At 43.9% G+C, this 26,033-nt stretch overlaps 1 protein-coding gene across 1 annotated transcript in view; it reads left to right on the top strand.

The window, feature by feature from the left end:
- LOC146802430 (protocadherin-9-like) overlaps window positions 1-9,889 on the top strand; it is an 891,842-nt gene extending 881,953 nt beyond the window's left edge. Inside the window, exon 4 of the mRNA XM_085623755.1 lies at window positions 8,556-9,889. Coding sequence (XP_085479881.1) covers window positions 8,556-8,929 — 374 coding nt within the window. The 3' untranslated portion in view covers window positions 8,930-9,889. The remainder of the gene's footprint in view (window positions 1-8,555) is intronic.
- The last annotated feature ends 16,144 nt before the right edge of the window (window positions 9,890-26,033 follow it).

Below are 26,033 nucleotides of genomic sequence, written 5' to 3'. Positions count from 1 at the left end.
ATAACCTCACATCTTTCGAATACTTCTGGATCAAGAGGAGATTGCCAAGAGGAAGAGCTGGAGAGCTGTCAGGAGGATTGCTGACCCTTTTTCCGTGTTGGCCTACAGTAGCTGCTTCTCTCTTGGAGAGGACAAGGACTAGACTTTGCTTTGGTATCCTGCTTGAAAAGATTCTCCAAGGCTCGTATGTGCTTGCCTCCTGTTAGGAAGTATCGGAACAATCAAAGACTTCATCTGCAGCCCCTCTGAACTCCTCTATTTGGAGTCCTGATCTGCCAAGTGGTAAACATTTTCCAGTTCTGGGCCCTTGGAGGTGGTTTGGCTACTATAAAAACTCAAAATCCATGCATCGCCATTCCAGCGCTATTTTTATATTCTGCCACAAGCTTGCTGTGCAGTTGAAGAACCAACGCATCACTACTGTACAGCCGTAAAATCAAAGCAGCACCTATTCACGGCCAGAGCAATGGCCGCAGCCCGAGTCCACATCACCGTGTCTCTGACTTCCAAGACCTCCCGCTCCGACTTTGCCACCTGTGCATTTGTAGGAATCAATGCATCACTGGTCCCTGGATGAAAGAATCGACGCAGCACTTGTTTTGACACTGTCAGTGCATCCAGATTTCCATGTATCGCACCTGTGCGCCAAGGAATTAACGTAACACTTCTCCTGCGTGCAACAGAACTGACACATCCATTGCACTGGGACTCAAGAACAGACTCATCGCTGTCTTCTCTGATGCATCCCCCCTTTGCAGCTGTTTTCTGTCTTGGATTTTGACGCTTTAAAGGTACTTCGTGCTAAAATCAACACATCCATAGAGTTCTATGAATGGATTGCTCAAACCTTTAAAAAATGAAATCTTGATTTATGTATTTTTTTAATTTTGGTCTTTTTGTTTAGAAAAAGATTGGTTATTTTTCTAAACTAGTGTGGTGTCCATCTGTTGTGGTTTCACAGTGTTACTGTGTGTTAATGTATAGATACTTTACACATTGCCTCTGAGATAGGCATGACTGTTCGCGCCCAGCTACCAAAGGGGTTAGCAGGGGTTATCTTGGGTGTGTAACTCTCTTACCCTGACTAGAAGGAAGGGTCCCTGCTTGAACAGGGTACAAGCCACTGCCAACTAAAGACCCTCATTTCTAACAGATACCGTGATCTTTACAGACATGGCTCTCATCTCATATTTTAACCTGCTGTCATTGTTTTTAAGCTCTACTCAGACCATTACCCCTAGTCTCAGAACTCCCTCTTTCTCTGTTTAGGGCTACACAACCTGTATTAAATTTGAGCCCCTTAAAGGCCTGCTCAATTAGGGATCTTTTAAAAGCTCATCTGCATGTTTCTTTCCCCCTACTGGATGTGTAGAGATCTCCATCTTCCCTTCTTAGACTACTTTTATATGCCCCTTTTGCTTGCCACATGTATACTACACTTTCCTATCACCTCTCCTGTAAATAGCCCAGAATGTATTTTTTTTTTATCTCTGTTCCCTATTGATCTGTTTAGAGAGTTCTAAGGGATAGCATGGATACTGCAGGCCTTCCTTTCTTCCAGATGCCCTATGGGGTGATCAGAGGTCTCAACCTTTTCACGAGATTCAAGTCAATTTGAAGCTAACTTAATGGCAGCCACCCACCTGCTTCGTTTCACAGAGAATGAGGGTGAAAAAAAGTAGTATTAGAGGTTCACTTTCCATAAGTTGGAAAATGCATGTTTTTGGTACTTTTAGATATTATCTAATAGTGTACTAATATTTCCTATGTTCATACAGAATGCAGAGAAGGAATCACGTTTCTTTGACAATCATTTTAATCTAGAAGAAGAAGGAACACAAATACATTTTATAATTACTGAACCAATTTCATACAAGTTCACAAGAAGTGGGGAGAAAATTAAGACTTTTCCTGTAATATATTTAGGTGTGAAAGACAATATATTTAAAGATTTCTAACTCCCAAGTGTATGATTGAAAGGACCATGTGCCACCCTGCATCTACCCCCATGCACAGAGGCATCGGGGCCCTGTATGGGCCCCGTTGTTGCCTCCCAGCCATCCAGTCCATGGCAGGGCTCACCACCGTGGAAAGGGTCGCAGTGTGGCAACTCATAATATGCTCTGTGGTGTTGCAGCAGCACTGCCAGCATGTTGCTGCCTCACACTGCTGCTCCACCGCCACCACCCTAGTTGTAATACGGCAGGTGGATCACCAGTCTGGTGGTCCACGGACCGCCACCACGGGTTTGGCAGTCCCATGGACTGCCAAACTCGTAATCAGGCCCTTAATCTTCAAGAAATGCCACATCATATTCTATTATTATGACATTCAAAATGTGAATATGTGAATCCATTGTACCAAGTCCTGTAATTATGTCTATAACAGTGAAAAATTCAATATATTTTTTATTTTTAAAAAGGAACCATTAGAAAGTTATTTAAGCTAAAATACCCATTTTATAAAAGTAATGCACAATGCATACCAATAACACAGGTGGAGGGTACACCAATGAGAAACATAAACAGAACAATCATAAAGCCTCACCCTCAGTAATTATCACTCACCATATATTGGTTAAATGGATCCCAAACATTTTACTAATGGTCAATTACTGAGAAGTGCCATCATGTACATCCCATCATAGCTTGTGCCTTATGGTATCATGGAGGTCAAATCTGAATCTGAATTTTAAAACTCTTCCTGGATTAATACTTTTAAAAATTATTTCCCAAAAATACAGTTTCACTAATGAAATGAAACACCTTCACACACTTTTAAAATGACAAGATATTCCCATTCAAATAGCAACACTAAAAATGTGCCAATTTATATCATTATTGCAATATGATCCATACACACCATTCTTGATCCACATGATATTTATTAAACCTAGAGTGATATACTTACTTCACAAAGCACACCACAAATGCAAATACGTGCTTCCTAAACTCATCATAGCAACACAGCCAAAAATATTGCTTCTGGGCATTGAACTAACAGTCATGTGTACAGAACTGCTAGAACAGAGACCTATACTTCCTGTAACTGGGAAGAGAGGAGACTGCCGTGACTATTAATATGATGCTAATATCCTTATTTAACAATAATAAATAACTTGATAAAGGGCATGATTTAGAGTTTGACAGGTGGGTTACTCTGTCACAAATGCAACAGATGTCCAGTCAACTTTATTGCAAGTGCATTATATGTTATGCTGCTAGTAATAAGGCAGACAGGATTCCCCTCGGATTTGTGATGGAGTATCCCATTCTCAAAATTCTAAATCTTGCTCAAAGTGACACAATCATCAAATTTCCACCGATGAGTTTAAAACCTAATCTCATCAGATTTAAAGATCTCTTTAGACCCAAAATAAAACAGAAGATTCTATACAGAACCTAAGTAGGTCGGCTGATCACCATACTGAGCATTAGCTGAAAAACTACAGCTAAGCACTGCAATAATTTATTTGCAATTATTGATCCTAGAAACCAATCAAGATGATCTTGAAATATAGACAATGCATCACAAAATGGAAGAGCAGTTACACACAATTTAGTGGAAAATATTGTTAATTGGAAAAATGTTAGAAGCAGATCAATACCCAAGAACTATTTCATAATTGTCAGTACTAAATCACAAGCTCACAATAGTTGGCACATTATCTGTGCTGAACATTGATAGTACACCATTGCTTCACTAATAAGATAACCCACAATATTCACCTGGAGTACTATGGGCCACATTTATCAATCATTTTTGCGTTCTCAAATGGGCCAATTCTCAGAATCGCCCGTTTGTGAACACGAAAAATGCTTTCCACATGTATCAAATCCTATTTTGATATTTGGTAACCTGTTGCCGAATCGCAAAATGGGTTTGCGATTCGGTATTTTAAAGGGGCATGCTTAAGGCTCCCTTCCAAATACCGAATCATAACGGTATGCATGAATGTTTTGTGATCGTGAATGCGGTCCCAAAACATTCGCATTTTACCACCAATATCAAGTTGGTGGTAACCTATGCACAAACGGGAAGTCCCCGTAGTGAATGTTTGCAAAAACCTTTTTTAAGAGCAGGGTGGTCCCACAGACCACTGCCTGCTATTAAAAAATGAAAAGTGAGCGGTTTCTTTTTTTTCTAAACACAACCTGTTTTCCTTTAAGGAAAAGGGACTGCATTTAAATAAAAAAGATTGCTTTATTTAAAAGCAATCACAGGCCTGGTGGTCTGCTGACCTCAGCAAGCCACTATCCCTGTTATTTTAGCGATTTCTAGGAGTTTGTAAATTGCGACCTACCTCATTAATATTAATGAGGTAAGTTGATTTGCAACCCCCTATGAATTGCTATATTGAAACTCTTGGAGTTTCATACATTTGTAATAGCGATTACCTAATTGTGATTCGCTGAAAATGGCAATTAGGTAATCACTATTACAAAGGTTGATGCATGTGGCCGTTCATGTAGAATCAAAGTCAGTGAAAGTAACAACTGCATAGCCTACTCCATACTTATGGTGCTGTTAAAAACTACCACTCAGTGGTGGAAGTTAGACAATACTTGACAGTTTCCTACTGAAATGTAGACATTCATTTGCGTTTTCAGGTGCATATATACAATTTTTCTTGTTATAATTTTTTTCTGTGGCATTGATTTACCAAGTTCAAACATTTAATAATGAATACCTTTGTGACTGAAAATCTTCAAGTGTTTCTTTGCTGTGTTGAGAAGGGATGATGTTGCAAGTTGTGGAAAGTACAGTTTTAAATCCCATTGTCACGTGAAGCGTAGGTAAATAAGAAACTTTAATATGGTAATTATTCTTCAAATTTAACACAAATAAAAGAAAAGCTATTTTCAGTTCCTCTAATCCCCAATGCTACAACTTAAAAAGGTAATGGCTAGAGACAGTCTTTTGTCTAGTATATGTCATATTTTCTGTACTGGAATAAAAATGTTATTGCATTAAAAAAGTAAATAACCTGGACATTAACATTTAATATGTGTTCTAAATGAACTGATCTTCACCTTCGAAAAAATATGGGCTAACTTTGGATTACTTTCTACTTGATAAGATAATGAATATTTCAATGTTGATAATACATACAAAATACCTTGGTGAGTCTGTGTTAATGCATTTATTAGCACAATGTTCCCATTCCTACCTATTATTGCTTCTGCTTGCCTCAGTAGTCTTTCCTGGTACAGTTCCAAAAGCGCTCCTGTTCCCTCTGAACACAATAGTATCTGGTCTGCTTGACTGCATGTGATCTAATGGGCATTGCCTCCCTGGGGCCCTTGGATACTCTTCACAGACAACACACGGAAGTGCACCATTATAATTATCCCCTCATGACATCTCCTCCCAACTACTCCTTCCCTTCAAATTTTTCCTCCCCACCCCACACTCTTTCCTCACCACCTCTATATCTCTTTAGGGCCTTTCTGCACAGCACTTTTGCTTCCTCCTCATCTCTGCCCACTTTGCCTTTTAATTGGTTTTTAGAATGGACTTAATCTATGAAAATTAGTATGATATGTGATGCTATATCACTGTGTATTGATAATTAGCATGATGATTAACAGTTTTGTTACAGATGGTGATGATTATCTTGTGTAATAAAAATTAGGAATTGTTCCATGAAAAAATAATACCCTGAGTATCCATTAAGAGTTTCTTTCATTGCAAAATAAATAACTAAGCACTAGTGTGTGAAAATTATGCACTGGGATGCATACATGCCATCTTCTTTTACACCTGTTTTTGAATTTTGAACCATATAGATACGATAAGCTAGAGATTATCAATGCATGTTTTTTGGTCACAGCTCAAAAATTGTTATGTACTAAGGACATTGCCTTCCTACGGTGTTGTTCACACCATGTACAAGAAATATAAGGAACGGCGAAAATAAGAATTCTCACCCTTTTATCTTTTGAGTTACAATCCCAAAGGGCTACAATAAAGTAGCATATATTTCATATTCAGTTAATGTCTATAACTGTTTGGTCACCTCGCCCCAATATTTATCAAGTTACATTCTCTTCGTATTGAATGTAGCATACTGTTAACCTCCTCAAAATATCAGACAGTATGGAAGTACTCTGAAGCAAAATATTCTTCTGCTGGAAATCCCAAGCTTCAAAACTATGCATAGCCAGCATCAATCTCTCTCAGGAGAGGCTGCTCTTCTATTGAACTCTCACCATATTGACCTCTGGACTAAACTCACCCTCTTTTATCATTCCATCGGCATCTAAAGATTCATATCTTCCGCCTGCATCCAAATCAAAAGCCTTCAACTGTATCATCAACTATCCGTTATGGCCTGCACTTCATGTGGTGTTCCTTTCTGGATCCTTGATATACTCCCCCTTCCTCCTACTTTTTCCTGCGATTAAGAAGGTATATATGTACCTTGTCACTCTGTTTTAGTTGTTTTCTTATTTACTCCACTCTCTGCAACCTCTCTCGGAACACCCCCCTCCTCTCATCTTGGTCCTCATTTATTACCATTCAAACTGTATTAGTTATTTAGAGGCTGAACAATATTGTCATTGTTTATGTTTCAATGTAAAGCATCTTCAGATTTCACATTGACTGAGTGCTAATTAAAACTGAAAATACATAAATATATAACTTAATGAATAAATACCTAATAAATGAACTGCTTTAGAACTTACTTTAAAATGGGGATACGACAAGATTTGTAGGTTTTCTTGTATGTGTCATATTTGATTAGTGTATTATTTTGTGTTGGTAAATAATATGTCCCTTATCCACAAAATGCTGCGGGTCCTACAAATCATGAAGTAATTAATGACTTGGAAGATCCAAACTGATTCAATCCATTGTTGTAATGGGTAAAAACATTAAGAACAGTTATTTTCACTGATCAGTCAGGCAGAGACAGCAAAGGTGGGGTTTGCGTTCTCCTTAGTGGTATTTTCCTACTTTATTTGAAGACATGTATTCTTCCTGTTTGCAGAATAATCTTATTTGAACCTCAATTCATCCACGGTGGGCCAACTAATTATAGGGTAAAGACATTTTTCTTACAGAAACTTTCACTTACTAAATGTTATCTGGTGACACACTTCATCAAGTTCTTCCTGACCCTCTGAGAGTCGGAGCATGCTGTGAGCTCTTTCCTTACAAGGGAGCACTTTTTGAAGGAAAAAGGGTGTGATATCTATATAAGGTCATCTTTAAAGTTGCCTAGGTGGTGCCAACATCACTATTTATTCACAAATCCTTTTGGCAAGGTTACAAATTGGAGAAAACGGGCTAGTTGGAGTTACTATCACTCCTTGGCCCCCAAGCATGATCACCTAGTTTCTGCCATGTACCCCAATCCAGTGGCTTTCATCAGGATCAGTATGTCCCTATTAATACCATTTTGGGAAAGGGTGCCCAGCAATCATTCATACCACACCACTCCACACACATACACAGTACAATGCCATAATAACCTTTCTGGGAAGAGGATCCACTTATTTAGTGGACGTCTGATGCCTCACAGGAGTCTGTGGAGGGTAGGGTACCCAGAAGTCACACAGTTATCATGTGTCCCCACTCGGCCCAAGATCTATTGAGCTCCTTCGAAGCCTCACAGAGGTCTTTCCCCTACATTCTGTGGGCCCAGCCTGGATAACTGGCTCGCTCTTGATTGTGACTCTGTAAATGAGGAGGGTGAGTCATGACCTCGGTTCCCTCTTCCTTCCCTCTTTTGATTTTAACATAATCCTATTTTAAACCAAACCCACCAAACATGTTTTTTTCCAAGGTTACATCAATTTGACAGTCACACTTGGAGTGAAAAATTGCAGCCATGTCCAAAAGCAATAAAAAACGACATTTTGAAAGGCATACGCTGTAAAATAAATAAATAAACATTGACCGCAGTCTCACATTTGGAAATTCAAGTGAACAAAAAATCAGTGCTACTACTGATTCACATTTTGCTAAAGGGCTGCATAAATGTCACTGTTTTCAAGTGTGACAATGTCAACCTTGCTGGCTTCTCAAGCGATATCACTCAGCATTCTGGAACTTGTAGTTTTGTTAATCCCTTAGAGGTTTATGATTCAAACTATCAGTTAGTGGCTGAAGTCAGTAATGGTAGCACATGTCACAACCTTATTTGGGTCTCTTGGCCGTAGCAGAAGGAGCTCTTATTGCATTTTTGCAGAGTACTCAAGTTGTTCTAGTTCAAACATGAGAAGCTTAGGAAGTCCAACTGTGTATTTCTGATATTCTTTAGAATATGTTATCTATGCTCAAAAATGTCTAATTGAAATTGGGAAAAAAATAAGTGTATGAATTATCAAGTTTATAGTATGTGATTTTTTTCTTTTCAGAAGCCTGCAAAAATTGCCACAGCTACTGGCAATACTTTTGAAATGACTGTAAAACAAATAGACAATCTCAAGAGTAAACCTGCATTCCATTAAGTAGAATTTCACATAGTCCATCTTATAAGACTCACAATTGTACAACATGCTTCTAAAAATGTATTTCAAGTGTTGTTTTTCCTTTGTGATTTGTAGATGGACCTCTTGGGCCAAGGGGATTAGCAGAAGCTACAGAGATGTGCACGCAAGAATGCCTGGTTTTGGGTCACTCAGACAACTGCTGGATGCCACCGGGCTTGGGCCCATTTCCACAGCCAAAGTCTCCACTTTCCACATTTGCCCCTCAAAAGGAGTGGATAAGGAAAGACCAACTTGTAAATGGACATACCTTGACCAGGACCTGGAAAGAAGACAACAACAGGAACCAGTTCAGTGACCGAAAGCAGTATGTTAACAGTGAAGGCCAGTACAATACTGGCAGTCATGTGACTGACATTCCGTTGTCTAATTTGAAGTCTTTTAAACAAGCTGCAGGCGTGGCGGATAGCCCAAAGGAACACCAACTATAAAACATGGCCGCTTTGGACCAGTGATTTTAGCCTACCTAGACTTGCTAATACTGTGCGTCAAAGCTTTATGTACTGACTAGTCACCTAGAACTATGCTTCGCCTCCTGTAGCAACAAATATGCATACCTTTTTTTCTAAGCAACGCGGTTGTTATTTTGACCTGAAACACAAGCGACATGTGTTTCCACAGTAATGAGGAGAGTTGACTGAGTAGAAGTGGACAAACATGACAAAGAGCTCTTCAAACTGAGGATACAATCGCCCTGAACTACTGCTTGGAACAAAGGCTGAGTCTCTGCAAAGGACAACAAATTCTAATGCCACTGGATTGCTATAGATAAAAAGCATATCAAGATAGAAGTGTGTGATCTTGTGTTGTTGTTTAATCTCTACTGGGACAGTCATACTTGACATCATAATTTAAAAGAAAAGGAATAAATCTATACACGCTATACCTAACGTGCTATTAACAATGTCAGTGAACACTTGTAAGTGGTCGGTGTTCCGGTTTTTGTAAATATAATCAAATTACTACTAACAACTTTTGTGTACTTATAACGATCACCTAAAAATACAATGTAGCAGAATACTGTGCTTCATGGTTGGTTTTTATGCTTTGTTCATTTGCCTGTTTGGTTTCTTTCCCTTCTTTCGTGGTGGTGTATCTGTGCCCGTAGTATGTCTCACACAATGTTAAAAAAAGAAACTCAAAACACTTGTGTTAAAAGATAGGATGTCAAACTTCTGTTTGGTTGCAAATGCCGCTAATCTTCTGCTAATGTATACTGTTTTCATAATTTACAAATGCCAAACACCTGCAATGGTTGTTAAAAGCAGCTATATTTAGGTAGTTCCGAAGATGCATAGCAATTATGAAATCTAGAATGAAATGCAAAAAAGGATTAGTTTCGGGTAATGAAACGTTGTGGGGTGGTGGGGGGGGGGACATGTCTCAAAGCGATGAATCATAAAGCAATGGGATTGTTGTTTTGCCATATCAAATATTTAACAGTTATTCAAACTGGGAAACGTAAGAAATTGAATGCAAAAAAAAGATTATATTTACATGCTAAAAACAGTTTTCATTGCCGGATAGCAGCATTTGTGCTAATGATAATTTGTGCTAGTGAGGTAGTAACACAAGTGTTTTTAGAAGATAGCCAACAAATATTTAACGTGTTGTGCCTTCATGATGTAACAGATCATTCCCCTGGTAGACTGGATAGGGGAAAGGGTATTATCTCACATATCTACTATTGAACTAAATGTTACCTTTATCAGCCACTGCCTGGCGACTACCAGCGTCATATCACTTCCGTCAAACCTACCGAGTGAACTCACACGTGAATAAGCTCTGAGTTGCACGTACAAGCAAATCCAAATTGAAACATTTTGTACATGTTTTTTGTTACGGCATGACAGGCAATTTAAACAAAATGAATTGCATGCAAAATTATGTCCTTCCACAAAAACGTCATTTTTTCTTATGCCACAACTAAAATATATTTCCGACACCATGTTTCCAAATCTGATGTTTAATTTCGTTTTACCAAAAAAAAAGAAGTTCTTTCGTGTAATGCAGTTCACATTTTTCTTTTATTTTCTTGGTATAGAGGCATAAAATGGGTTGGGGTGCATTGCTTACTGCAGTACTTATGTCAGTTTGTGAGGGGTGTTTGATGACTTTGACAGAATAAGTATCTAAACAGTTATCCTTGTGACTGCTTTGCCAGTTCAACGTTATTTACAGTTATTCAGCTCTTGCAATAAATGTTCTGAATTCCATGTTGTGGTTTCATTTCTAGTGTCAAATACAGCATAATTCCAATTCCTTAGTTGTCAAGTATCTTATGTGAAAGTAGCAGAGAATTGGACAGAACAGCAACAGTGTTCAGTTTCCATGTCCTTTTAATGTTTTTTGCATGGCACACAACATTTCATATAGTACAATCGGATCTACATATTTCCTTCTCAGTAGCAACCTCTTCCATCCCTCAGGACCGATCATCCCTTGCAGTTTCCAGTTTTGTATCCTATGTGAAGGGTTTCACTAAGAAAAACCATTTCGCGATTCGTTGTTCGATTTGTTAAGTAGTTGCAAATTCAGGAACACACCACAGTGTGTCAAGTTTTCAGAAGAGGACATTTTCTAAATCTGCTTTGTGAACCAAACGGATACCTATCAGTAAACAGTGAAGGAAAATGTTGAATTGTTACAAATACCAATTTATGATTCAGTATTTATAGTATATACAGTGGACCCCATAGTACTAAAACACAAGACTATCAAAGGACTAGAGTGAAACGAAATGTGCTGTGTATGCCTGGATGGAAAAAAGTCAGGCACGATACAAGTTATTTCTTGGACTTAAACTTCTGGGCCCGGTTCACAAAGGTAAACTGAGCCGAAAGTCTAACTTTGCGACTTTCAGGATTCCCAAACGGCATTTACGAGTAGTAAAGTTAGACTTTGGTCTCAGTTAACCTCTAAGTTTTTGTCTTAAGTTTCACTGAGACCAAAATTGAGACAAAAGTTCAACTTTACTACTCGCAAATGCCCTTTGTGAATACCGAAAGTAATAAAGTTAGACTTTCATCTTAGTTTACCAATGTGAATCGGGCCCATAGTATTCCTGGTTTACTTCAGGAGTGAGGAGGCCATCACACCATCAGTTATAGTTATTCTGTGCTATAAAACCAGGTATTGGACCCATTATACTTACTTGTATGAGGGCATTAGTGAACCATGCTGGGCCACCGTTTGAGAATCAGACTGTCAGTTTTCTGAAGCATTGTCTTTCAGTAGTTTAAATATGTTGGTAATTGTGTTGAAAATCATTATAGACTTCAAAAAAACATTTGGTATTTGAATAGGAAAGGTTGGAATCCTACAATGTGCAGCAACTTAAGCAAATCTGCAAGGACCACAGAGTCCAGTTTAAAGGCTTGACTAAAAAGGTGGAGCTACAAAAGTGTGCTGAGGGCTTGGGTAGAGGCCAGGAATGCTAGTGGGCATTCTGAGTATCCTGTTCTGGAAACTGAGGAGTAAAACTGTGTGAAAATGTACTGATGTTTCATGATCTGCCTGGGGGAAGGTGCCCTACATGGCAGGTAGTAGTCTTTCATCTAAAGGTCTGTCCCCTGAGGAGATGGAGGACAGGCATGGAGCCAGGAGGCAAGAAATGGAGCTAGAAAGGCTCAAAATGCAGCATCAAGGAAGCTCCAGTTGGAGCACAAAATAGAAAAGCAAAAGACAGTCTTGGATCAAGAGCTGAATTTAAAGGAGCTGGATTTAAAAGCCGAGCAGGCTGAGTCCAGCACAGATGGTGGCAGTATTAATTCAGTCATGTTGGAGCAAAAAGTGCACATCCCTAAGAGCCTGACACAGGACTAGAGAAAAGAGATAGACATTGGTCTGTGGTTTAAGGGTTATGAGGCAGTCTTATGCATGCACCGGGCCCCTGAGAGAGATTGGAGGGCAAGTCTGTGGAAGCATTTTGCAGTGGAGGGTCAGTGTACTTTGTTGGCACTTGGGTTACCAGAGGCGCATACCTACACAGAGATGAAAGAATCCCTGATCAAGAGAGATATGGTCTTACTCCTGCGAAGTACAGGGTCAAGTTTAGGGAAAGTAAGAGGCTCGATTCCTACACATGGTTGGAGTGTGCTTTTTGCAAAGTACTGGATGGTTGGGTGAAGGGCAGCGGTGTAACAGATTTTCAAGGGCTTTACCCTTTGATGGCATGGGAGCACTTGTCTGAACTGTGTTTTCCACTGCTGCACCAGCACTTGTCTGACAGTAAGCTTACTGACACCAGAACGCTTGCTATGGAGTCAGACCACTGGCTTAGCACCTGGGTCCAAAAGAGGCTGTGTGGGGGAGACACCGCCAAGGAGCAAGTAGTCCCTGACATACTTCAACAAGTTGTGGTAGTAGATAACAGTGAGTGCTTGTGTAAAGTGGCTCAGGTTCCCTTTGACTCTGCATCAGAAGAGTGGGGGGGCATGGGTAAACAGCAGGAGTCCCCAAAATAGTTCCCAGGGTAATGATTCCCACCCCCCAGGTGATAGGAAACCATTGATCTCTTCAGGTAAACCTGCAGAGAGGGGTCCCAGGAAATGTTATGCTTGTGATCTGGAGGGTCACACGAAAGGGGAACCCAAGTGTCCTAAGCGAGCACCGCCACCCACTGTTGAACAAGTGTGAGTGATGACTAGTGTGGCGCTTGAGAAGAAATTGGCCCCAGGAGGGTGGGGGGACCCAGCCTAGAATATCCTTGTCTCACTAGGGGATATGGTCCAGAGAAACCTAATGCCTGATAATACTAAGAAATACAGGCAGTGGGTGACCATCAATGGAAGAGGCTTTGAGAGACAAAAGAGTCAGTGTGACTACTGTCAGGTGTCACTTGGTGTCTGAAGAGCAAGTAGTCCCTAAAATACCACACCAAGTTGTGGCAGTAGACAATAGTGAACGCTTGTGTAAAGTGGCTCAGGTTCCCTGGGGGGGGGGGGGTCCTCAGGGTCCTTGAAAGTAGCTGTAAGCCATCCATGACTGTGGATTGTCTGCTGGGAAATCACCTAGAACGCACCGACTGGAGGGAAGGGGAATACACGTCTCACTTGGAGATGTTGGGATTGCCTAAGTGGGCCTGCCTTACCACACAGTCCTTGGCAGTCCAGGGTAATCAGAAGGACCTGGAGCCGGAAACACTTGCCCATGTGTCTGCAAGAAGAGGAGGGGTAAAATGTGTGGTAAACACGCTCTAGAGATTCCAACGGTCCGGGAGGAGGCTGAACCTGAGGAGGACGCTCCAGAACCTACAGGGGAAGAAGTGGCTGAACTGCGGAACCTGCCTGAGCTGACCCATTGGCAGCAGGAAGGGGTTCCCACCAGGGAGGAGTACTGCGCAGAAGGAGTGCCCTACTCTAGTGGGTCTAAGGCAGCAGGCCGAGGACCAGGCAGTCAGCAAGGAGGCCAAATCACATTTGATCTACTGGGAGAATGGTCTCCTTTATAGTGAGCCTAAGGTTGCTGAGCCTGGGGCATCCCATGAGCGGGTAGCACCCATTTCCCTTTGAAGTTGGTGCAAACAAAGTTCCACTTGCATACATAAACCATCTCTGCCTGGCTCAGGCCAGGTTAAGACCAGGAGGGGGAGACACCTTTGTGGAAGGCAGCCACAGTCCACTCAGGTGAAAGCAACAACTCCTCCCACTACTCTAAATGCAGCCAGTTCTATTCAGCCAGTCTATGAGTCACCTAGGAAAGGTAGGACATACCTCAATCCCCCCTTGTGTCTGTCTGCTGTGAATGCACATCTCCTGCTTGTGTCACTCTAAACCCAGACAGGGAATACACAAAAGACAGAGGCACACAGGATGGTTAAGCAAGACAATTCCCACTTTCTAAAAGTGGCATTTTCAAACACACCAAAAACCAAAGGAAATGATGGACGGAGTGTTGAACATTGCAAACACTCACCCCCAGTCAACTGATCTGGGTTTAATCCATCACCGTTCTTTAGCCCACTCTTCCACCCCAGTTCAGACATGGCCATATGCAAATCAGTCTGACCCTGTGCCTCATGGGAACAGTCCAGCCCGAACTGTCAAGCCATGTCTTCCCTGGACCAGAAACAAGCTTCCTAGGACCGGTTTCTGGCATTTCAGCCATCTTCAGCCAGGCTTGCTTGAATCCAGTGGCAAAGTGAGCAAGGGACTCACGTCTGAGCATACCCTGCCAACTTATGGCGAACAAAGCAAAAACCGAAGGAAATGATGGACGGAGTGTTGAACATTGCAAACACTCACCCCCAGTCAACTGATCTGGGTTTAATCCATAACCGTTCTTTAGCCCACTCTGCCACCCCAGTTCAGACATGGCCATATGCAAATCAGTCTGACCCTGTGCCTCATGGGAACAGTCCAGCCCGAACTGTCAAGCCATGTCTTCCCTGGACCAGAAACAAGCTTCCTAGGACCGGTTTCTGGCATTTCAGCCGTCTTCAGCCAGGCTTGCTTGAATCCAGTGGCAAAGTGAGCAAGGGACTCACGTCTGAGCATACCCTGCCAACTTATGGCGAACAAAGCAAAAACCGAAGGAAATGATGGACGGAGTGTTGAACATTGCAAACACTCACCCCCAGTCAACTGATCTGGGTTTAATCCATCACCGTTCTTTAGCCCACTCTGCCACCCCAGTTCAGACATGGCCATATGCAAATCGGTCTGACCCTGTGCCTCATGGCAACAGTCCAGCCCGAACTGTCAAGCCATGTCTTCCCTGGACCGGAAACAAGCTTCCTAGGACCGGTTTCTGGCATTTCAGCCGTCTTCAGCCAGGCTTGCTTGAATCCAGTGGCAAAGTAAGCAAGGGACTCACGTCTGAGCATACCCTGCCAACTTATGGCGAACAAAACAAAAACAAAAGGAAATGATCGACGGAGTGTTGAACATTGCAAACACTCACCCCCAGTCAACTGATCTGGGTTTAATCCATCACCGTTCTTTAGCCCACTCTGCCACCCCAGTTCAGACATGGCCATATGCAAATCAGTCTGACCCTGTGCCTCATGGGAACAGTCCAGCCCGAACTGTCAAGCCATGTCTTCCCTGGACCGGAAACAAGCTTCCTAGGACCGGTTTCTGGCATATCAGCCATCTTCAGCCAGGCTTGCTTGAATCCAGTGGCAAAGTGAGCAAGGGACTCACGTCTGAGCATACCCTGCCAACTTATGGCGAACAAAGCAAAAACCAAAGGAAATGATGGACGGAGTGTTGAACATTGCAAACACTCACCCCCAGTCAACTGATCTGGGTTTAATCCATCACCGTTCTTTAGCCCGCACTGCCACCCCAGTTCAGACATGGCCATATGCAAATCAGTCTGACCCTGTGCCTCATGGGAACAGTCCAGCCCGAACTGTCAAGCCATGTCTTCCCTGGATCCGGAAACAAGCTTCCTAGGACCGGTTTCTGGCATTTCAGCCGTCTTCAGCCAGGCTTGCTTGAATCTAGTGGCAAAGTGAGCAAGGGACTCACGTCTGAGCATACCCTGTGAAGAACCAGAAACCTTATGAGTCTGGCGGCGCGGGGAACGCCTTAATCTCCTGGGTCCACTTGCTTTATCTAACAGAGACACAGGACACTCTGTTGGGCGTAGAAGATCAGATTTATTAGCTGCAGCTAAGTACAGTTGTCCCAGAAGTACACTCTGTATGTTCTCAGGAGACTGCCACTTCACTCCGTGGCGCACAATCTTTTATAGTACATGGATGACATACAGATTAACCAAGAACACTCCCAATGTATATAAAAAGAACCAATAAGAAAAGTACAAAAACAAAGCTTTACCAATGAAAAGAACTTGAGAAATAAAGTATCAAGTAACTCGAAGAAGCCTCTCCTCCAACTGTGTTTGTCATCCCTCCCCACAGGTTAATTCATTAACGTGTCCGCAACTGACTTGCAGGTGGCGAGATACGTTTGTGTGCTTTGGAGGACAGTTGTGAAACAAGAGAATACGAGCAGAGGACGGCGATGGCCAGAAGTTAAGATAAAGTCAGGAAAGAATGGTGCGAACTAACAGATAGTTGAGATAGGGATTAGTCAGACCAGACAGGGATTAGTGGACTCGGCCAGTCCCTGACATCAGTTCGTAAACAGAGGCAGAAGGCTATTTCGACATGATGCCGCAGGAAAAGCAGAAAAGACTCGTTCGCTGTGCTGCCTGAGTGAGGGCAACACAAAATGGCGGCGGAACACAAAATGGCGGCTCGATACGATCGAGATCGAAAATCGAGTTTCCTCAGACCCTCCTTTTGCCAGAACTCAGGCAAAATACACAAACTCACGTTAATCTGAGTCGATGTCGATGGCCATGAGGTCATCAAGCTGTTGCTGTAACATCATTTTAATGTTCTCTGTTCTCTGTGACTTAGGTTTTGGGATGCATACCGAAGCACAAAGGCCGCAGATGGCGGGGCCACAGTGCATACAGAGACAACAGGAGAAAATGATGGCCAAAACCATTCCAAGGAATGTTAATACTTTCCATCCCCATTTTGACAGTTGTCCCCAAAACCATCCCAATAATGACCAATCTCCTTCATCCTGATGAATCGACTCAGAGATTACATGTAATTTAGAGATGGCTTGGTATACCGTCGGAGCATCATCAGGTATATAAATACAGCAACTAGTTCCGATCAATGTACAGACTCCACCACGGTCCGCAAGAATAACATCTAAGGCAACTCGGTTCTGTAATGTCCTAAGACGATCCGCCTGTAGTTCAGCCGTAATAATACTTAAGGCTCCTACAGTGATGTCTATAGTAGTCTTTACAACACGAACCAGTTGTCTCATGTTTCTGCTTTTGGCCATTGGACCCCAAAAATGAAGAATTCCTTTGAGGAAATCTCCTCCCTCTTGTCCTGCTGTGTCTTTGGAATCAAAAATTCCTCTGCCTTATCTGTTTCTATGGTGAATTGAAGAGGCAGTGTATGTAGGGGGAAGAAGGAAAGCTATATAGCATGTTGCGGAGAAACCAGTCGGCAACCACGTATAGGCTCTATCGTGACAGATAAAATACGTGCCCTGAGATGGTACTAACGGCGGCGAATTCTGCGACCTGTAAATGTATGTGTGGGAACAAAAGCTCTTTTCTTGTTCAGCGTTAGCAGTCTGACCATTTATCTGTAAACAGAAATTACCATGATGAGGTACAGTCCAAATTGGTGGAGAATTTTCCTGTTTAACCTTATCACTAAGACTAGTGATGTAATGAGTGACGTTCCAATTAGTATATGCTTTTCTCTCATCAACAGAAATTTTACTATTCTCCATGATTTTAGCCATAGCTACCATTCCCTTTATCAACAAACTATGACTAAAATCTGGTCCACCAATATATGAACTGACAGGTCATTTAAATCGGCTCTGATATGCGTTAGAGAATATTACAAAATAAGCCCAAGCGGAACCTTCATAAGAGAATGGAAGGACTAAGTATGGCATCCCTTTTTCTGTGGTATGAGGCATAAGTCCACACACCCAACAGTCGGTTGTAATAATTACTAATTGGTGTTGGTGCAATAACTGGACAAATGAATTATTATAGTATTCGGTTCTTCTTATGAATTCATGCTGAGGAAGTGTATGAAATAGACGTGGAGAGACAGTAGAATAAGAAGGCAAAGGGATAGAAGTAGGGACAACTTTTTGCTGCATAGCATAAACAATCCAACCTATACACTCCAATAAAATACACAATAATATAAAAACACATAACGTTACACCGCAACGACTGTACATTAATTTAGAATATTTTTCTCTCATTTTATTCTTCTTCTCTCTTTCTCCTAATGTAGTCTCCATCTTCTAAGTGAATGCTCACGGCAATCTTCCTCAATCACTTGGTTATGATTATCTGCCGTCCTATGACACTGCACGTCCTGCAGGCCTATTGCCACTACTCAGGTCACAACCAAGACTCCTACCGTGACCCTGCAACCGGGATAGAAACTACATGGAAGAGAGAATCTCAAGTTTTCTTAATTAGTCTTGGTCTGAGATTATAACGAACTTTATCAGGTACAGTCTGGTCTCGAAACAATGTTTGTGGGTTTGTAGTGTTCAAGCGGAGAAGTGGTGGTACAGCTTCTTGAAGAATATCGTCGTCTTCTTTCTCCGACCGAGTTCCACTCAGGCGTGCATCGTTACAAGGTATGAACTGGGGAACCTTTTCGCTTTCAGAGTCGCTTATACCCTTATGGACCCACTGATCAGAGGGCAAAGGCAAAGGCACCTTCTTGCAGTGCACGCCGTGTATCCAGTTTTTCTTTCCTTCAACCTTTATTGCTGTTCGTGTCGCCAGGAGGACCTGTCGAGGTTCCCTCCAACGAGGCTCCAGACTCTTTGTCCTTTGGAAATTCTTCACGCAAACCCAGTCACCTGGTTGGATGGAATGACCAGGGTCTGTAGAGGCCTCTGGCAAAGCGTTCTGAACCTGTTGATGGAGAACACGCAATTTAGTTGTAAGGTCGTGCAAATAATCAATCAGCATCGGGTATGGTATGTCAGAATACTTTCTAGGGCAAGGGACTCCCCATACATTAGCTGGGCGTCCGAAAACAACCTCGTATGGGCTAAGTCCCAAACGAGAATGCACAGCTGTTCTGGTGGACAGAAGAGCCAAAGGTAAAGCATCGGGCCAGGCAAGACCTGTGCTGGCTTGTATCTTTGCTATTTTGAGCTTGAGGGTGCCATTATAACATTCTACTAAACCCGCTGACTGTGGAGGGTTTGCCGCATGGAACTTTTGCTTTATACCAAGACCTGCACAAACTTTTTGCATGACTTGACCCACAAATTCACTCCCATTGTCACTCCAGACAATGCGTGGCAAACCAAACCTAGGAAAGAACTCTTTCAGAAGAACCTTGGCAGTGGACAAAGCAGTGTTGTCTTTCAGAGGGTAGGCCTCTATCCATCTGGAAAAGGCACATACCACCACTAGAACATATTTGAGATTGTTGCATCGCTCCATATGAATATAGGCGATTTGCAACACCTCAAAAGGATATGTCGGGGGAGCAAAATGACCTGCCGGAGTTGGGGTTCCTTTTCCCGGATTGTACATCAAGCAAATGATACAATGTTTCACCACATTATCTGCACATTTTGGAATCCCTTCATTCAGCCACACTGGAGCCAGGAGTTTACATATTCCTTTCGCACTGATGTGGGCTGGACCATGCGCCATAGTAACTACAGGCAGTACATAGGCGTCTGGTAACAGCCAACGTTGGTGCTCTGACAATTCTACCCAACATCCCATCTCATCCAACATTCCTGTACTTTCTTTCCACTTTCTCAACTCTTTCTCTTTAGCATCGGCCTGAATCGATTTCACACTTTCTATTGTGTCCTCAAACATCCCTCTTTCCCTGACCCAATTCGCAGGGCCCGCAACATACATGCGACTTGTAGCATCTCTGGCTGTCCTTTTTGCTACCTCGTCCGCAAAAGCATTTCCGCGACCAACATCGTCAGTAATGTTCTTATGCGCTCTACATTTCACAATTGCTATCTGGGTAGGCAAGGCAAGTGACTCAAGAAGGTCAGTTACCAATTGACCATGCTGTATTTTAGTACCGTGGGAGGTAAGGAATCCTCTTTCCTTCCACAAAAGACCGAAACTATGTGCCACACCGAACGCATACTGGCTGTCGGTATACACAGCAAAAACCAAAGGAAATGATGGACGGAGTGTTGAACATTGCAAGCACTCACCCCCAGTCAACTGATCTGGGTTTAATCCATCACCGTTCTTTAGCCCACTCTGCCACCCCAGTTCAGACATGACCATATGCAAATCAGTCTGACTCTGTGCCTCATGGGAACAGTCCAGCCCGAACTGCCAAGCCATTTCTTCCCTGGACCGGAAACAAGCTTCCTAGGACCGGTATCTGGCATTTCAGCCGTCTTCAGCCAGGCTTGCTTGAATCCAGTGGCAAAGTGAGCAAGGGACTCACGTCTGAGCATACCCTGCCAACTTATGGCGAACAAAGCAAAAACCAAAGGAAATGATGGACGGAGTGTTGAACATTGCAAGCACTCACCCCCAGTCAACTGATCTGGGTTTAATCCATCACCGTTCTTTAGCCCACTCTGCCACCCCAGTTCAGACATGGCCATATGCAAATCAGTCTGACCCTGTGCCTCATGGGAACAGTCCAGCCCGAACTGCCAAGCCATGTCTTTCCTGGACCGGAAACAAGCTTCCTAGGACCGGTTTCTGGCATTTCAGCCGTCTTCAGCCAGGCTTGCTTGAATCCAGTGGCAAAGTGAGCAAGGGACTCACGTCTGAGCATACCCTGCCAACTTATGGCGAACAAAGCAAAAACCAAAGGAAATGATGGACGGAGTGTTGAATATTGCAAGCACTCACCCCCAGTCAACTGATCTGGGTTTAATCCATCACCGTTCTTTAGCCCACTCTGCCACCCCAGTTCAGACATGGCCATATGCAAATCAGTCTGACCCTGTGCCTCATGGGAACAGTCCAGCCCGAACTGCCAAGCCATGTCTTTCCTGGACCGGAAACAAGCTTCCTAGGACCGGTTTCTGGCATTTCAGCCGTCTTCAGCCAGGCTTGCTTGAATCCAGGGCAAAGTGAGCAAGGGACTCACGTCTGAGCATACCCTGCCAACTTATGGCGAACAAAGCAAAAACCAAAGGAAATGATGGACGGAGTGTTGAACATTGCAAGCACTCACCCCCAGTCAACTGATCTGGGTTTAATCCATCACCGTTCTTTAGCCCACTCTGCCACCCCAGTTCAGACATGACCATATGCAAATCAGTCTGACTCTGTGCCTCATGGGAACAGTCCAGCCCGAACTGCCAAGCCATGTCTTTCCTGGACCGGAAACAAGCTTCCTAGGACCGGTTTCTGGCATTTCAGCCGTCTTCAGCCAGGCTTGCTTGAATCCAGTGGCAAAGTGAGCAAGGGACTCACGTCTGAGCATACCCTGCCAACTTATGGCGAACAAAGCAAAAACCAAAGGAAATGATGGACGGAGTGTTGAACATTGCAAGCACTCACCCCCAGTCAACTGATCTGGGTTTAATCCATCACCGTTCTTTAGCCCACTCTGCCACCCCAGTTCAGACATGACCATATGCAAATCAGTCTGACTCTGTGCCTCATGGGAACAGTCCAGCCCGAACTGCCAAGCCATTTCTTCCCTGGACCGGAAACAAGCTTCCTAGGACCGGTTTCTGGCATTTCAGCCGTCTTCAGCCAGGCTTGCTTGAATCCAGTGGCAAAGTGAGCAAGGGACTCACGTCTGAGCATACCCTGCCAACTTATGGGGAACAAAGCAAAAACCAAAGGAAATGATGGACGGAGTGTTGAACATTGCAAGCACTCACCCCCAGTCAACTGATCTGGGTTTAATCCATCACCGTTCTTTAGCCCACTCTGCCACCCCAGTTCAGACATGACCATATGCAAATCAGTCTGACTCTGTGCCTCATGGGAACAGTCCAGCCCGAACTGCCAAGCCATTTCTTCCCTGGACCGGAAACAAGCTTCCTAGGACCGGTTCCTGGCATTTCAGCCGTCTTCAGCCAGGCTTGCTTGAATCCAGTGGCAAAGTGAGCAAGGGACTCACGTCTGAGCATACCCTGCCAACTTATGGCGAACAAAGCAAAAACCAAAGGAAATGATGGACGGAGTGTTGAACATTGCAAGCACTCACCCCCAGTCAACTGATCTGGGTTTAATCCATCACCGTTCTTTAGCCCACTCTGCCACCCCAGTTCAGACATGACCATATGCAAATCAGTCTAACTCTGTGCCTCATGGGAACAGTCCAGCCCGAACTGCCAAGCCATTTCTTCCCTGGACCGGAAACAAGCTTCCTAGGACCGGTTTCTGGCATTTCAGCCGTCTTCAGCCAGGCTTGCTGGAATCCAGTGGCAAAGTGAGCAAGGGACTCACGTCTGAGCATACCCTGCCAACTTATGGCGAACAAAGCAAAAACCAAAGGAAATGATGGACGGAGTGTTGAACATTGCAAGCACTCACCCCCAGTCAACTGATCTGGGTTTAATCCATCACCGTTCTTTAGCCCACTCTGCCACCCCAGTTCAGACATGACCATATGCAAATCAGTCTGACTCTGTGCCTCATGGGAACAGTCCAGCCCGAACTGCCAAGCCATTTCTTCCCTGGACCAGAAACAAGCTTCCTAGGACCGGTTTCTGGCATTTCAGCCGTCTTCAGCCAGGCTTGCTTGAATCCAGTGGCAAAGTGAGCAAGGGACTCACGTCTGAGCATACCCTGCCAACTTATGGCGAACAAAGCAAAAACCAAAGGAAATGATGGACGGAGTGTTGAACATTGCAAGCACTCACCCCCAGTCAACTGATCTGGGTTTAATCCATCACCGTTCTTTAGCCCACTCTGCCACCCCAGTTCAGACATGACCATATGCAAATCAGTCTGACTCTGTGCCTCATGGGAACAGTCCAGCCCGAACTGCCAAGCCATTTCTTCCCTGGACCGGAAACAAGCTTCCTAGGACCGGTTTCTGGCATTTCAGCTGTCTTCAGCCAGGCTTGCTTGAATCCAGTGGCAAAGTGAGCAAGGGACTCACGTCTGAGCATACCCTGCCAACTTATGGCGAACAAAGCAAAAACCAAAGGAAATGATGGACGGAGTGTTGAACATTGCAAGCACTCACCCCCAGTCAACTGATCTGGGTTTAATCCATCACCGTTCTTTAGCCCACTCTGCCACCCCAGTTCAGACATGACCATATGCAAATCAGTCTGACTCTGTGCCTCATGGGAACAGTCCAGCCCGAACTGCCAAGCCATTTCTTCCCTGGACCGGAAACAAGCTTCCTAGGACCGGTTTCTGGCATTTCAGCCGTCTTCAGCCAGGCTTGCTTGAATCCAGTGGCAAAGTGAGCAAGGGACTCACGTCTGAGCATACCCTGCCAACTTATGGCGAACAAAGCAAAAACCAAAGGAAATGATGGACGGAGTGTTGAACATTGCAAGCACTCACCCCCAGTCAACTGATCTGGGTTTAATCCATCACCGTTCTTTAGCCCACTCTGCCACCCCAGTTCAGACATGACCATATGCAAATCAGTCTGACTCTGTGCCTCATGGGAACAGTCCAGCCCGAACTGCCAAGCCATTTCTTCCCTGGACCGGAAACAAGCTTCCTAGGACCGGTTTCTGGCATTTCAGCCGTCTTCAGCCAGGCTTGCTTGAATCCAGTGGCAAAGTGAGCAAGGGACTCACGTCTGAGCATACCCTGCCAACTTATGGCGAACAAAGCAAAAACCAAAGGAAATGATGGACGGAGTGTTGAACATTGCAAGCACTCACCCCCAGTCAACTGATCTGGGTTTAATCCATCACCGTTCTTTAGCTTTGTTCGCCATAGTTGGCAGGGTATGCTCAGACGTGAGTCCCTTGCTCACTTTGCCACTGGATTCAAGCAAGCCTGGCTGAAGACGGCTGAAATGCCAGAAACCGGTCCTAGGAAGCTTGTTTCCGGTCCAGGAAAGACATGGCTTGGCAGTTCGGGCTGGACTGTTCCCATGAGGCACAGGGTCAGACTGATTTGCATATGGCCATGTCTGAACTGGGGTGGCAGAGTGGGCTAAAGAACGGTGATGGATTAAACCCAGATCAGTTGACTGGGGGTGAGTGCTTGCAATGTTCAACACTCCGTCCATCATTTCCTTTGGTTTTTGCTTTGTTCGCCATAAGTTGGCAGGGTATGCTCAGACGTGAGTCCCTTGCTCACTTTGCCACTGGATTCAAGCAAGCCTGGCTGAAGACGGCTGAAATGCCAGAAACCGGTCCTAGGAAGCTTGTTTCCGGTCCAGGAAAGACATGGCTTGGCAGTTCGGGCTGGACTGTTCCCATGAGGCACAGGGTCAGACTGATTTGCATATGGCCATGTCTGAACTGGGGTGGCAGAGTGGGCTAAAGAACGGTGATGGATTAAACCCAGATCAGTTGACTGGGGGTGAGTGCTTGCAATGTTCAACACTCCGTCCATCATTTCCTTTGGTTTTTGCTTTGTTCGCCATAAGTTGGCAGGGTATGCTCAGACGTGAGTCCCTTGCTCACTTTGCCACTGGATTCAAGCAAGCCTGGCTGAAGACGGCTGAAATGCCAGAAACCGGTCCTAGGAAGCTTGTTTCCGGTCCAGGAAAGACATGGCTTGGCAGTTCGGGCTGGACTGTTCCCATGAGGCACAGGGTCAGACTGATTTGCATATGGCCATGTCTGAACTGGGGTGGCAGAGTGGGCTAAAGAACGGTGATGGATTAAACCCAGATCAGTTGACTGGGGGTGAGTGCTTGCAATGTTCAACACTCCATCCATCATTTCCTTTGGTTTTTGCTTTGTCGGTATACACATTCACTCTCTTTCCTCTAGATAACACACACTCTCTGGTCAGAGCTATCAGTTCAGCCGCCTGTGCTGAATTATGTCTGATGCGTGCTGTCTCCACAATTGTATGCAAGGTAGTAACAGCATAAGATGAAGTTGTCTTACCACTCGGGAGTTTGAAACAAGACCCATCCACCCATAGGATCCCATCTGGATCCGCTAACGGTGTATCCTTCAAATCAATTCTACCTTTTGTCTCCTCTTCAGTATGGAGAAAACAGTCATGTCGTTCTTGAATACCTTTCTCTTTCAGAAGGGGTAACAAAGTGGCTGGATTTAAAGCGTTACATCGTTTGATGTGCACGTGACTAGCCAAGAGCGTCAGCTCATATCCAAACAAGCGAGCACTCGTAAGATGCTGCGTTTTCGTCCTATTTAACAAGGTATCCACTGCATGTGGTACCATAACAATGAGAGTATTATCTGGCACCACTCCAGCAGACTGACGAATAGAAATCGCTGCTGCTGCTGTAGCTTTAAGACAACTAGGCAATGCCTTGGCTACTGGATCTAACGTAGCTGAAAAATAGGCACATGGCCGCTGTTTGTCTCCAAATCGTTGTGTCAGGACTAACAACGCTCAACCCTCTCTTTCATGGACATAGAGCGTGAAGGGCTTACTGTAATCCGGAGTACCCAACACAGGAGCGGAACATAGAGCAGTACGTAAATCAGTAAAACTCTTCTGACATTCGTCAGTCCAAGGAAGAGGTTGGGTTGTGTCTTTCAAAGTGAGTGCTAACAGAGGTTTGGCCAGCAAGGAAAAGTTCGGGATCCATTGCCTACAATAAGAGGTAATGCCCAGAAAGGCACGCACCTCTCTTTGTGTGGATGGCACAGACATTTGCGCTATTGCTTGAATTCGTTCTGGGGTTAATCGCCTTGCCTCCTTTGATAAGACATGACCCAAATAGGTAACCTCTCGATGGACATATTGTAGTTTAGAAGGCGAAACCTTATGATTAAGATCAGACAAGTGACGTAACAATGCAACAGTCACATTCCTGCAGACATCCTCAGAGTCAGCAGCAATTAACAAATCATCCATATATTGGATAAGAGTAGCATCTGGAGGAAAAGGGAAAGCATCATGCTGACATTTCAGAGC

Source organism: Triturus cristatus, chromosome 8 (assembly GCF_964204655.1).
Source record: "Triturus cristatus chromosome 8, aTriCri1.1, whole genome shotgun sequence".
Lineage (NCBI taxonomy): Eukaryota > Metazoa > Chordata > Amphibia > Caudata > Salamandridae > Triturus > Triturus cristatus.
Note: the sequence above shows the minus strand (reverse complement) of the source record. Positions and strands in the feature narration are given on the sequence as shown.